General features: G+C 52.0%; 1 protein-coding gene across 1 annotated transcript; it reads left to right on the plus strand.

Moving 5' to 3' along the window:
- Positions 1–313: 313 nt before the first annotated feature.
- Positions 314–10,073, plus strand: ANAPC2 (anaphase promoting complex subunit 2). Its single transcript, XM_031059231.1, has 13 exons — positions 314–340; positions 405–1,027; positions 1,619–1,751; positions 4,693–4,867; positions 4,985–5,104; positions 5,569–5,686; positions 5,769–5,950; positions 6,087–6,228; positions 6,974–7,049; positions 7,876–8,079; positions 8,234–8,363; positions 8,648–8,883; positions 9,593–10,073. The coding sequence occupies exons 1-13, from the start codon at positions 314–316 to the stop codon at positions 9,803–9,805; spliced, it is 2,379 nt and encodes a 792-aa protein (XP_030915091.1). The 3' UTR covers positions 9,806–10,073.
- The last annotated feature ends 3,214 nt before the right edge of the window (positions 10,074–13,287 follow it).

The following is a 13,287-nucleotide window of genomic DNA, read 5'->3' on the forward strand; positions in this document are numbered from 1 at the left end:
GGGGAGGACGGGAAGGGCTCTTGGGGGTGCGGGCATGGTGTCCGCTGGGGGCTGTCAGGGAAGGGCCGCGGGCCCAGTCTCTGTCACCCCAACCAGGAGCGGGACCAAAAGGCCGCAGCTTGCCCGGCCGTGCTGTTGCTCTGCTCCCGCTCTGTGTGAGGAAGCTGGGCAGCCAAGGGGGGCTCGCAGCATTTCCATCAGCACCTGTGTCCTGTAGCAGCCGCTTGCAGGGACAGCAAGGATATGTGCGGGTGTGAGCCCTGGGAGGGAGCGCTGGGCATCCAGCGGTGGGCTCAGACCCCGGCAGATCGCCATGGAGGAGCAGCATCCCCCCAGTGCAGTTTGACAGCAGAGTCCCTGTGCGCTCCATCAAATGCTTAACTCATGTTCCCTGCGCTTTCCAGGCAGCCCCGAGGCCCGAGGCTGCCGGGCCGCTGCAGGATGCCGAGCTCCGGGCAGCCCTGGACGTGCTGCAGTGCTACGACTTGCACTCCATCGTGGAGGAGTGGTTCATCGAGGTGCTGCAGACTGACCTGCAGGCGAATATCGCCCCCGAGTTCTGGAACTGCATTGGCCAGTATGAGAACACGGCTGAGGAGCCCCAGTGTGCTGCGCTGCTCCTGGACGCCTTCAGTCTGCTCAAGTGCCGCCTGGAGCCCTACCTGAACAGCCTGGAGCTCCTGGAGCAGTGGACCAAGGCAGGCCTGCTCCTGGGCACAGGTGCTCAGACGCTGCAGGAGAAGGTCTACACCATGTTCAAAGCTATCCTCTTCTTCTCCACGACCAAATCCTTCCAGGAGATGATCCAGCAGTTCTACAGCCGCACGTTCAGGATATACATGCGGCAGTGGAAGAAAGGAGAGGACGGAACGAATGAGTGTGAGAGCAGCATGAGTGAGACCGAACAGGAGAGTGACCCAGAGGAGGGCGGAGGAGAGGGCCAGCTCTGTGCAGGCTGCAGCGGCAAGAGGGAGCAGTGCTGGTGCCCTGAAGCCATGGAGCAGTTCCAGCAGCTCAATGACATTCTGTAGGTATCTCACGGGGTGGTGGCTGTCACTTGGAGCAAGGGGGGATATGGATGGGGAGAAGCAGCAGGTTTTATTGATCCCTGAGAACAGGAGGAGCTGTGTGAGGTCAGGCTGTGTCGTGGTGGTGGGTAGAGAGCTCAACATGGACTTTCTGCTTTCAGCTGGTGGTTGAACAAGAGCAGATCTTTAGACAGAAAGTTCCTCTCTCTGGATATGAGAACATCCTCCTCTTGTTCTGAGGCCTCTGACCGCAAAGAAGCAAACCAGTGCAAGGCGTCCCTGCCCATGTCAGGGGTTCAGACTAGATGATCTTTAAGGTCTCTTCCAACACAAACCATTCTCTGATTCTATGAAACTCTTCTAAATGAAAAAAGTTTTGGTGGCTTTAAATAATGTCTGTAAGGAAGATGTAGCAGTAGTGCCATGTGTTACATATGTAGTGCATCTGTGCGGGCTATCAGAGCATGTGGTCTGAGCTGGGTCTGCCTCAGTGGAATGTACAGGGAGGGTGGTGCCTTCAGGTATAAGATTTTCTTGATTTGCTGGTGTCTTTGCTCCCCCACGCTCCTGACGTGTCCCTGTGCCCACAGCCACCGGCTGAACTTGCTGGAGAGGGTGAGTGCTGAGGCTGTCACCACCATCCTGCACAGGATGATCGAGGAGAGGATGGAGCAGCGCTGCCGCGGGGAGTACGAGCACTCCTTCCTCAACGAGTTCCAGGAGGTGAGGCTGGTGTGGGGGCAGTGAGGGTCCTCCGTGGGACATCACAGAATTCACAGAATCACTGGCTTGGAAGAGACTTTATTATGTGGGTCTGTTCTTCAGCTCAGGCTACAGCCAACATCTGAGGTCACTATTTGTGGTATTTTTGGGGTCCCCAGAATGAGGGAGGAATTGAGAATCTGACTCCATGTTCTTAGAAGGCTGATTTATTATTTTATGTACTTATATTATATTAAAGAGTGCTATACTAAAACTATACTAAAGAACAGAGAAAGGATACAGACAGAAGGCTAAACGAGAATGATAATGAAAACTCGTGACTGCTTCCAGAGTCCCAACACAGCTGGACCATGATTGGTCATTAAGTCAAAACAATTCACATGAAACCAGTCAAACAACGACCAGTTGGTAAACAATCTCCAGACCACATTCCAAAGCAGCAAACACAGGAGAAGCAATCAGATAATTCTTATTTTTATTTTTCTCTGAGGCTTCTCAGTTTCCCAGGAGAAGAAATCCTGGCTAAGGGATGTTTCAAAAACATGACAGTGACAACCTTAAAGATCATCAAGTCCAACCCAGCCCCAACCCCTCAACTCAACCCTGGCACCCAGTGCCACATCCAGGCTTTGTTAAACACACCCAGGGATGGGGACTCCACCACCTCCCTGGGCAGCCATTCCAGAACTTTATCACTCTTTCTGTAAAAAACTTCTTCCTGATATCCAACCTGAATTTCCCTTGGTGTAGCTTGAGGCTGTGTCCTCTGATTCTGTCAGTGCTGGAGAAAGAGCCCAGCCCCACCTCATCACAGCCACCTTTCAGGGAGTTGTAGGGAGTGATAAAGGTGCAGCTGTTGTTGGTTTTTAGCAGCTCAGGCTAAAAGCAGATTCCAACTTAAAACACCTGGTCCAGGGCTATGACTTCCACCATGCCTGGCAGGAGAGGTGGCTGAAACTCCCCATTTTGGCTGATGCTGGAGGGGAAGGTTTGCTCTGACCTGAGCATGAAGCACTGTCACATTTCACCTCATGATGTCTGTTGTAATGAGGGAATTTCTGTGGTTCCAGTTTACAAACCACAAGATCAACAAGTGCCACCTGGCCTGCAGAGGGTCCTCCCTCTGTGTAGGTGAGCCCATAATTAGAATTTCTGTGGCTGTTTTCAGTCTTCTTTCCAATTGCCCTCTAAAATTGGAAGCAAGGATGAGAGATGATACTGTGGTATTGATCTCACCCATGGCCACACAGAATTAAAATCATTCTTTGCAGCTGCTCAGTTGCTTTGCTGCTATTTCAACTAAGTTTGTGTTGAGCTGCTTACCCACCATGACTTTAAAATAAAATTCTCCAGGTTATGGCTCCTCCAGGGCACAATCCTGAGCTCAGTGCTCCTTGCCCATGACCTTGCACTTGCCTGTGCTGGAGAACCAGGCCTGCAGCCAGGTTCCCATGCAAGCCAGACACCCTGGATCCCTCACTCTTTGCCATGCCAACCAGTTTTGTTGCTGCAAACATCAGGAATCTTTTTGTATTTACTTCCTTTTGGTTGTTGTGCAACACTTCTTTCACTGCACCTCGTGTGAAATGCTTTTGGATGACCTGGAGATTGTTTGAGGATATTTTCAGGGCACCACAGAAAACACAAGTGCATTCTGCTCATCAGATGCTGCCCTTGCTTCCACTTCTTGTTTGGCCATAGAATATTGGAGGGTGTCAGGATTAGGAAGAGATAATTTTAAGGGAAAAACAAAAACAAAACACAGGCCTAGAAATCTAAAGGTTAAATAGAGAAGCCTGAGAAACAGCTCACTGAAAATTACAGGTGCTGAGGCCAAAGCCTCTTTGCCAGCACAGCAGCAGCTGCCTGGAGTGTTGGGTCACAATCGGGCTGTAACAGGAGCACTCAGAGAAGATAAACTTGGGGGAAGAATGGGTTGGTTTGATAATAATGCCTTAAAATCATGTTGCTTTGCATCACTTATAGTCCTGTCCTCTTGTCCTTTAGGGGAATTCTTTATCAGCTTTTCCACAGTTTTTCCCAGGTGTTGTAGTACTCAGTTTTGTCCTGGCAAAACTTGTGAATTTCTTCAGTGTTTCCTCAGTCGAGTAATTAAAGATAAACATCAGCAAACCAAACCTTGACCTAGCATTTTTGTTTCAGGCTGTGAGAATGTATAAAACAATTACTAATATCTAGTAGTAGAATATCTTGTAGCATATTGGTACTCAAATATTATCCCAGGAAGTATTATGTATGTGCTAATTGATGAGGGGGGAAAAAGGCAGTTATTTTAAACATCTGGATATTGTAATTGGGTATGTTTGAAATTTGACAATTACATATTTCTCACTAAAGCTCAAATACTAAAAAATAACCTTTTTATGCTCTCTGTTCAGGTTTTTATTTTATAATTCAGTGACAAAGCTGGTATTTGGATTTCAAATGCCTGAGTTGTGTTGGGTGTCTGTGCCTTCTTGGGATATCTTGTTTGCTTTTCGCTGATTTCAGAAACCATAGAAATTTTGGGCCAAGGATGGTATAATGGGCAATTTGCTCATTTTCTTATGAATGGGACAGTTCTGCAGGTATAGAATAGGATGAAACTCTGCAAGAATGAAATAGGCTGCAAGTTTTGGAGCAAACCCTGTCCTTTTTGGAGCCCAATGCCTGCACACAGTCTGTGGTCACCCCTTATCTTCTCACACCCAGCTGCACAGTCCATATCCTGTATCTTTAACTAAAGTTCCAATTCTTTCAGCTGGGCTTTCCCCAGCTATAGCCCAGGCTGGGGCACATTTGAGGAGCAGCTGGGGGTGATGCTCTCCTGGTCCAGTTGCCCTTTCTGCCGGCTGTGCAGTGCTGGCTGCCTGGGCTGGGTTGGGATGTGGCTGTGCATCCAGCTCTGTGTTCACATCTGTTTCTCCCTCTCGTGGTGCAGTGGATAGAGAAGGTGATTGGGTGGCTCAGCAGGGTGTTCCTGCAGGATGGCCCCTTGGCACAGTCCTCCCCAGAAGCCAGCAGCACCCTGAAACGCTGGCGCTGCCACGTCCAGAGGTTCTTCTACCGCATCTACGCCAGCATGCGCATCGAGGAGCTCTTCAGCATCATCCGAGGTGCTTCACCCTTGGGCTGGGACTGGGGGGGTGACAGAGCTCTCTGGTGTGCCACACTGCCTCCCCCTGCCTCCCCTCAGAGCCTGGCACTGCTCCTGATCACTGCTTGGTTTGCAGATTTCCCAGAGTCAAAGCCTGCTGTGGAGGACCTCAAGTTCTGCCTGGAAAGGACTAACCAGAGGCAGCAGCTGCTCAGCTCCCTGAAAAGTGCTCTGGAAATGAGACTTCTGCACCCTGGTGGGTTTTACATCTTTGTCTGTGTCCTGACCCTGTGAGGAGCCTGGGCACGAGTAGGGATCTACTTGGAGCTGGTTTGGTTTCCTGTTTGAGGAGTGAGGGGCAGTCACTGTGCCCCTCACACATTATTTGTGTCCCAGTGGGCAGGGCAGCAGCAGCTGATGGCATCCCAGCCCCCTTTGGCCTCACTTTTACACTATGGTCAGGAGCACAAAGTTTATCTTTGGTCCAGGTGGACAAAGGCTTTGCACTGTCAAGACTCAGCTCTGAGCCTCTGTTCATGCTCAAAACTGGTTTCTCATGCACATGGATCTGATCTGCCCCATTGCCTTGGGCAGTAGGGCAGCAAGCCTCCTCCTCCCACACCACAGCTAGAACAGAGGGCTTGGACCATCCAAACCCCTTCCAGCCAAGCCATTATTCTGTGCTGCAGGGCTCTGACTCCCTCTGCTCCTCTCCTGCAGGAGTCAACACCTCCGACATCATCACTCTGTATATCTCGGCCATCAAGGCCCTGCGGGAGCTGGACCCTTCCATGGTGATCCTGGAGGTTGCCTGTGAGCCCATCAGGAAGTATCTGAGGTAGGAGGTGTGTGGGGCAGTCTGGCACATCCCCTTTCCCTCCCCTTCCCTCACTCACTCTTCCCCTTCCCTCTGGCTCCAGGACTCGGGAGGACACGGTGCGGCAGATCGTGGCCGGTCTCACGGGGGATGCTGAGGGCTCAGGGGACCTGGCAAATGAGCTCTCCAAAGCTGACCCAGTGACCCTGGAGAACGGCCAGGAGAGTGATGATGACATCTCAGAGCCAGGGGACTGGGTTCCTGACCCAGTGGATGCAGATCCAGGTGAGATGCCCAGCCCAGCAGTCCTGGCAGCTGGCTGGTTTTCCTGCTGGGCTGTAGCCTTGGGCAGCTCATTTGGTGGGCTGGGCTGGGGCAGGTCCCTGTTAATCTCACCCTGTTGTCTGCTGGATTCCACCAGGGAAATCAAGCTCCAAGCGTCGCTCCTCAGACATCATCAGCCTCCTGGTGAGCATCTACGGCAGCAAGGACCTGTTCATCAACGAGTACCGCACGCTGCTGGCTGACCGCCTGCTGCACCAGTTCAACTACAGCGCTGAGAGGTGAGGCCCCAGCGCCCAGAGCCAGGCCTTCCATGGCCAAATCACCTGAGTTTCCTTTTACCTGCTGTCTGAAGGGTAGAGCCTTCAGACTCAGTCCTGTCAATGGCTGTTTGTGGAGCCAGGAGTGCCTTTGGCTATTTCCTTTGCAGCTTTGAGTTTGCCTCTAGAGTTCCATGCTCAGTCCTGCCCTTGGTTTGTGCTGTAGAGCAGCTTGTAGGAATTTGGAGGCACTGACACGCTCTTAGCTCCATCCCACATGTTGTGATGGCCCCCCAGATGGAAGGGGTGGAAGATGTGTGTTTCTGAAACACAGAAAGGTCCACCTGAACATGAGGAAGAACTTCTTTGCTGTGAGGTGACCGAGTAGTGGAACAGGAACCCCAGAGAGGCTGTGGGGTCTCCTTCCCTGGAGATATTCCAAACCCATCTGGACACAACCCTGAGTGACTGCTCCAGGGGACCCTGTTTGAGCAGGGGGGTGGGACTGGATGAGCTCCAATGGTCCCTTCCAGCCTGAAACATTCTGGGATTCTGTCTTCAAAAAGCTGCTGGCCTAGAGGAGGTGGCTGTTCCTTACCTGGGTACCAGGAGCCATCCTGGGCAGACACTGTGCCTTGCAAGGCTTCCTAGGAAAAACACCTTGTGCCAGGGACTTTGTTTCTTTGGCTGTGTGGTGAGGGGTGGAGGCCAAGCCAGGTTTGTCCATCCAGGGGCCCTGTCCCTGACCTGCTGTGTCTCTTTCCAGGGAAATCCGTAACGTGGAGCTGCTGAAGCTGAGGTTTGGTGAAGCTCAGATGCACTACTGTGAAGTCATGTTAAAAGTAATTCCTTTTATTTTTTAAATTTAAGTGCTGGGTGTTTGAGCCCATTGGGGAAGGGGAGGGACTTGAGGAGTGGCCTCAAAAAGGTCTTTTAGGAAAGTGGGGGTTCCAGAATGCCAGTGAGGGGCTGATTTGTGACAGGCAGCAGTGCATTTAAATCATGTCTGCTTTTAAGCTCTGTGGGTTGGTAAGCTCTGGGGAATGGCTGCTCTGGTGCTGCTGTTTGTCCTGTCCTTCCTTCAGTATCCTGGCATTGAGGAGCTGGGCTTGTCCAGCTCTGGGGTTGGGACTCTGGAGTTTGATTCTTTTGGAGAACACAGGTGTGGAGGGCCTCCAGTGAAGGCAGTGTTGAGTTGTAACTCCTTCCTTCCTCTAATGTCCCACAAATCTTTCTGAGCATGTAGCAGACTTCCAAGTAGACACAGGATTGTGTGTCACTATAGGACACGAAACAACATGAGCACACACACTGCTGCTCTTAAGGTGAAGAAAAGGGAAAGTTTATTTCTAACTAACATTTATAGTTTTCTAAAAGTGACAGTGGATTGGAGGGTGAAAGTGCCACCTCTCCAATGACACTGGACAAACCAACAGTCTATCAAATTTCTCTTCTTCCATAAAAGAATGCCAAACAATAATTTATTTACAGAAAGTGCTACAAGAATGTAAACTTCAGAAGGCTTAGAAAATCTTAAAAAATCAGGGTGACAATCGTGTCCTTTCCAGTGTCCCCATCATCATTTGGAGAGGATGCTGTTCACCTTGTTTAAGCCTCTCCCTCACTGCTGGTTGGCCGTGGCTCAGCTCAGCTCTGTGCCTGTTGCAGGACATGGCCGACTCACGGCGCATTAATGCCAACATTCGGGATGAGGAGGAGAAGCTCCCTGAGGAGGAGAGGCCTCCCTTCAGCCTCGTGGCCATTATCCTGTCCAGTGAGTTCTGGCCACCACTCAAAGAGGAGAAGCTGGAGCTTCCAGAGCAGGTCAAGGAAGCCATGGAAGCATATTCCAAGAAGTATGAGAAATTAAAGGTGAGGCCACCTTAACCCCCCTCATGAAAGCTTTATGCAGTTCCCTTCAGCTGCTGGTTGGTCCATGCTGTTACAGTGGGGTTTGCAATAACCCAGCACTTAGTGGCTCCTGCTGGGAGATGTGCTGTGAGCAGCTGCCTCCCCCTATTCCCAGGCCATGAGGACCCTGAACTGGAAGTACCACCTGGGGCTGGTGAGCCTGGACGTGGAGCTGGCTGATCGCACGCTCTCCCTGTCCGTGTCTCCTGTGCACGCTGCCATCATCCTGCACTTCCAGACCAAGAGTGAGTGCTGTGCAACCCCTGTCTGTGCTTCCACGGGTGGGAAAGCCACGTTCCTTGGGCAGCTGGAGGCTCTGAGAGCTCTGGCAGGAGGAACAAGACCTGGTGCATGGGTTTGGATCTCCCACAGGGTCTCCAGCACCCAGCAGGGCCACAGCTCTGCACCCCTCTGCTTGTTCCTGGCAGTGCCTCTCTGCCTTACCCAGCTTCCCATCAAATCCTGGCAGACTTGGCTGTGGGAACTGTCCTGTTCTCCATCTCTTCTCTGATCTCCATGGTCTCTGCAGGCACCTGGACGCTGACAGAGCTGAGTGAAGTGCTCAAGGTGCCTGTGACTTCACTGAAGAGGAAGATGACGCTGTGGCTGCAGCAGGGAGTCCTGCGGGAAGAGCCCGAGGGCACCTTCACTGTCATTGAGGAGGAGCAGAAGGACCAGGTGGAGAAGGTTGTTCTGATTGACAGTGACGAGGAGGGGGACTCTGCCATGGCCTCACAAGCTGACCAGAAGGAGGAGGAGCTGCAGGTACCTGTCCCTGTGGTGATGCAAACATCCTGTATTGTGGGTTTGGGGAATCTGATCAAGATGATGGATTCACTTTGCACTGTGGATTCACATTTTCCACTGCAAGTGGCTGAGTCCAGCACAAAACATTTGGGTTTTGAAGTGAGTATCTCGTGGTTAATCTCTTGGTGCTGGATCACAGCCTTCCCTCCAGGCAAGTGCTCAGCTGCTGAGTCAGGGAACCTTTTGGAAATCTCCAAATTGGTTTTTTTTTCAGTTTAAAAAAAGAAAAAAGTCCGAGACATGATTTCATATTTGAAAATAGTCATAACTTGTTTGGATGCACCCGAGCAACACTTTTTTGGCACTTCTGACTGCCCAAAAGACTGACCCAGCACTAACAGCTGGATCTCTGCCTTCTCTCTGTTGTGGTTCCTGGACATTTCCAGTGCCTTTCCTGCCTGTGAGTCACATTGTGCCTGTGTGTTGTGCAACACAGCGTTGTCATGCTGGTGTTCATCCACAGAGGGTCATGAGTGTGCTGCACGTCAGATCCCTCTGTCTCTAGCTCCGTGTCCCTGCACTTAGCTGCTGTTCCTGGATATGCCCTGTTTAGAGACCCCATGGCTGAGAGCAGGACTTAGTGCCAGCTGCATCCCTGCCTTGTTTCTGGGCTGTTTGCTGTGTGCTGTGGTGTCAGTCACTCACTGTGGCCTGTGTCCCTCTGCAGCTCTTCTGGACGTACATCCAGGCCATGCTGACCAACCTGGAGAGCCTGTCCCTGGAGAGGATCCACAGCATGCTCAAGATGTTTGTGATGACCGGGCCCGTGGTCACTGAGATCGATATCCAGGAGCTGCAGGGATTCCTGCAGAAGAAGGTCCGGGACCAGCAGCTCATCTACTCAGGGGGGGTCTATCGCCTGCCCAAGAACTGCAACTGACCTGGCAGTGTCCCTGCCCCCTGGGCACTCCTGCCTGTGCCTGAGCCCTGCTCCAGAGTGCCACCAGCTCTCAGTGTCCTGCTGGGGGTTCTCTGCCCTGGGGCTTTGCTGTACCCCCTTCCCCAGGCGGGTGTCACTTTCCACATGGAGGCAGCTCAGCAGCAGCCTGGACCCCCACAATGTCTGGGTCTGCTCCCCACATTCCTTCCTCCCCTACATGAGTGCCTGGGCCCACTCCCTGGTTAATAAATAACAGTAGGCTCTTTTTTCCAGTGGTGCCAACTCTTTTCTTTCCTCTTGGCCCCTCCCCACGCTGGAAGGGCAGGCAGGAAGCTCCCCAGTCTGCCAGGCACTGTCCCCCTTTCCTTGGGTCTCCATGTGCAGCCCCAGGGGGTTTTGGGAGGGGGCTGCTGGCTCCAGCTGCTGTCTGGGGCTCTGTGTGTGGCTAAAGCAGTGCCTTGCAGCTGGATGTGATGAGTGAGACCCTGCCCAAAAACAAGGCTTGGTGCTGTCTCTGACAGGGAGGGAACAACTCCAGGGTGCCCTTGTTTGGGACTGGTAAATTGTGTGGAATAATTTTATTGTGGGATGAAGAATGCTTGAGAGGGATGAGATGCAGCAGTTCTTCAGGGCAAGCTGGGGGAGATCCAGGGGGTTATCCAGGCCCTGGTGGGATTGCTTTGCCCTGGCACAGCTCTGTGTCCCAGCACCATGGGGCTGGCCTCAGGGACAATGTCCTGGGGAGCTTCAGAGTTGTTGGCAGCACACAAGGAAATGGGATGGGATAATCCCAGAGCTCCTGGTTAAACACTGTGCCCCCCACCCAGCTATGGGCGGTTTCAGGATTGCATCACATCCCCTCTCCAGGGTGTTCAGGCTCTCTCAGTCCTGTTTTCCACATGGGTTTTGCTCATTAGGAGGAATATGCTGGGAAAGTCTGGCTTTTACTAAAAAGATGTTTCCACGGCCCAAGGAGTCTTTCTCCTCCTCTGCTGAATCTTCAGTCCCAGCCTGTGGGTGCTGTGGCAGCTGGAATTGAGACTTTACAGAGCCACGGGTAAGACACAGGAGCAGCTGTGGGTGTGGCCTTCCATCCAGGTGTGAGAGACCTGTGGAACACAGAAATCACCCCCTGTTTCACACGGAGCCTTGTTTTCCAGTGCCTCAAGCCCACGAGTCCCTGGGGCATCCCTCCTGCAGCTGCAGGCAGCAGGGTGCAGCAGTCCTGTCCCCCTTGGGCATGTTGGTGTTTTCCTCTGTGGATAAAGCACATCTTGATCCCCCTGGGGCACTGTGCTCCAGGCTGGCAGGGCTGTGCCACTGGGAACCTGGTGCATCCTGTTGTGAAGGTTCCTTGTGCTGAAGAGGATGTGGTGATAACTGAGTAAACCCCAGTCTGAGATTACTTCAGGTAAAGCCAAAAAACCCCAAAGGGCAGCAAATCCATGATGGCATCAGCAGGGAAAGGATGGACATCCATGCCTGAGTGCCCAAGAACTTTTCCCTTTCCTTCTCTCTCCTCTCTACTCTGAGCTCTCTCCACTTTTTTCTTTCTATTTTTTCATGAAAGAACACTGAGCACATGGAAGAATGTGGAAGGGCTGGCAGGGAGGGTCAGTGGGGTCAGTGCCTGCCAGCCCAGGGTGTGCCAGCCCCATGCCACAGAGTGTCCCATGGAGTGTCTGGGTGTGCTGTGGCTGTGACAGGGCAGGGACAAGGCTCCTTTTGATGTGGGGAGATCAAAGCAGCTGCCACTGGGAGCAGGGCTGGCAGCAGGGCTGTCCCCACTCACCCCAGAGCCACTGCTGGGACATGGCCCAGGGTGACTCAGGGCCTTGGCTGGCTCTGCTTTGCTCATGGGTGCAAAAATATTGATTTACTTATGTGTTGTGCAGGTGGATTTATTGCTCTGTGCTGCTTCCTCACCCCCAGTGCAGGGGCTGTGGGGCAGTGAGTGGGTCCTGTACCCCATCCCAACAGCATCCCCAGACTCTGGGGTGAGATGAGGGGCACTCCCTGCCCTTCCCAAAGCCATGGCTGTGCCCTGGAAAGGCAGGGGATGGGCATCCTGGCTTTTCCCAGCTCCCTCATGCTGCCCCAAGGGCTGGGCCCCTGGGGTGTGATGAGTTTGTCCCTCCTGAGCCAGAGGATGAGCAATGCCACCACTGAGGGGACCTGGAGTCACCTCTCTGCCCATGGGAGGTCCCGGCCTGGCAGAGCCAGAGCCACCAGCTGAGCTGTGGTGTGGTTGTTTCAAAGTGTTATAACAGGAAAAATTTGGGTTTAATGACTGCCTCAGCCTTCATGGAATATAAAAGTCTTAAAGTTAATTGAAACAAGCTGGAAATGTGATTTTTTTCAGAGTGAACAGAGGAAGCTGAGGGGGAGGAAAGGGCTTTGTGCTGTTCTCTGTGCCACTTGCTGTGCAGCCCTGCTCCAGGCTGGAGCTGTGTCTGCTGGCCAGGGCTGTCCCTGAACCAGGGCTGTCACTCCCACTCCAGAGGAAAGGAAGGAAGGAAAGAAAGAAAAGAAAGAAAGAAAGAGAAAAGAGAGAAAGAAAGGAAAGAGAGAAAGAAAGGAAAGAGAGAAAGAAAGAAAGAGAGAGAGAAAGAGAGAAAGAGAAGAAAAAGAAAGAAAGAAAGAAAGAAAGAAAGAAAGAAAGAAAGAAAGGAGAGAAAAAAAGGAAAGAGAAAGAGAAAAGAGAAAAGAGAAAGAAAGCAAGAAAGAAAGAGAAAACAGAGAGAAAGAGAAAGAAAGAGAGAAAGAAAGGAGAGAAAGAAAGAGAAAAGAAAGAGAGAAAGAAAGCGAGAAAGAAAGAAAAGAAAGAGAGAAAGGCACATTTATAGCTCAAAAATGCACATAAAATCACAGAACCATAGACTCCCAGAATGGCCTGGGTTGGAAAGGACCTTTAAGCTCATCTCATTCCACCCCCTTCCATGGGCAGGGACACCTTCCACCAGCCTGTGGTTGCTCCAAGCCCTATCCAGCCTGGCCTTGGACACTTCTTTCTTCCTTGAATGCTTGAGAATGGCTCCAGTTCTTTGGGAGTGCTTTACAGAGCCCTTGGTGGGTGACACAGACCCTGCTGGGGACCTTGGGAAGGGGTTACAGTGATTTTCTCCAGCCACCACATGAGGTGGTATCGATGGCCCTGGGGGATGCTGGTGGTGGGACGCTGTTGGTGACAGGAGGAGCGCTGCAGGTACTCACTGCTCTCCATATTTTCCACATTACTTCCAAATTTTCCATTTTTCCCCCAGATGTACCCCTTCTGTTTTCCAAAGCAGTGTGAGCCACAACTTCCCAGGTGCAGCAGTGCTGGTCCCTGCCCTCTCCCACTGCCTGGTGCTGGGCCTGGATGGTGCCTCATGGCAGGGCCATGGCCTTCCCTTTGGTCAATGCCAGACCCATTTTTCTTAGTTTTTACCTCTTTTTTGCTGTTTTAGTGAGGTAGGGATGGAGCTCAACTGGAGGAGAAA

This window comes from Geospiza fortis, unplaced genomic scaffold (genome assembly GCF_000277835.1).
Source record: "Geospiza fortis unplaced genomic scaffold, GeoFor_1.0 scaffold85, whole genome shotgun sequence".
NCBI lineage: Eukaryota > Metazoa > Chordata > Aves > Passeriformes > Thraupidae > Geospiza > Geospiza fortis.

What these genes read in the sequence shown, in the direction of transcription:
- ANAPC2 (XM_031059231.1), top strand. Translation starts at nt 314, where the DNA reads ATGGAGGAGCAGCATCCCCCCAGTGCA. An exon ending in CCCATCAGGAAGTATCTGAG is followed by an intron (nt 5,687 to 5,768) that starts GTAGGAGGTGTG and finishes CTCTGGCTCCAG; the next exon opens with GACTCGGGAGGACACGGTGC. An exon ending in TTCAACTACAGCGCTGAGAG is followed by an intron (nt 6,229 to 6,973) that starts GTGAGGCCCCAG and finishes GTCTCTTTCCAG; the next exon opens with GGAAATCCGTAACGTGGAGC.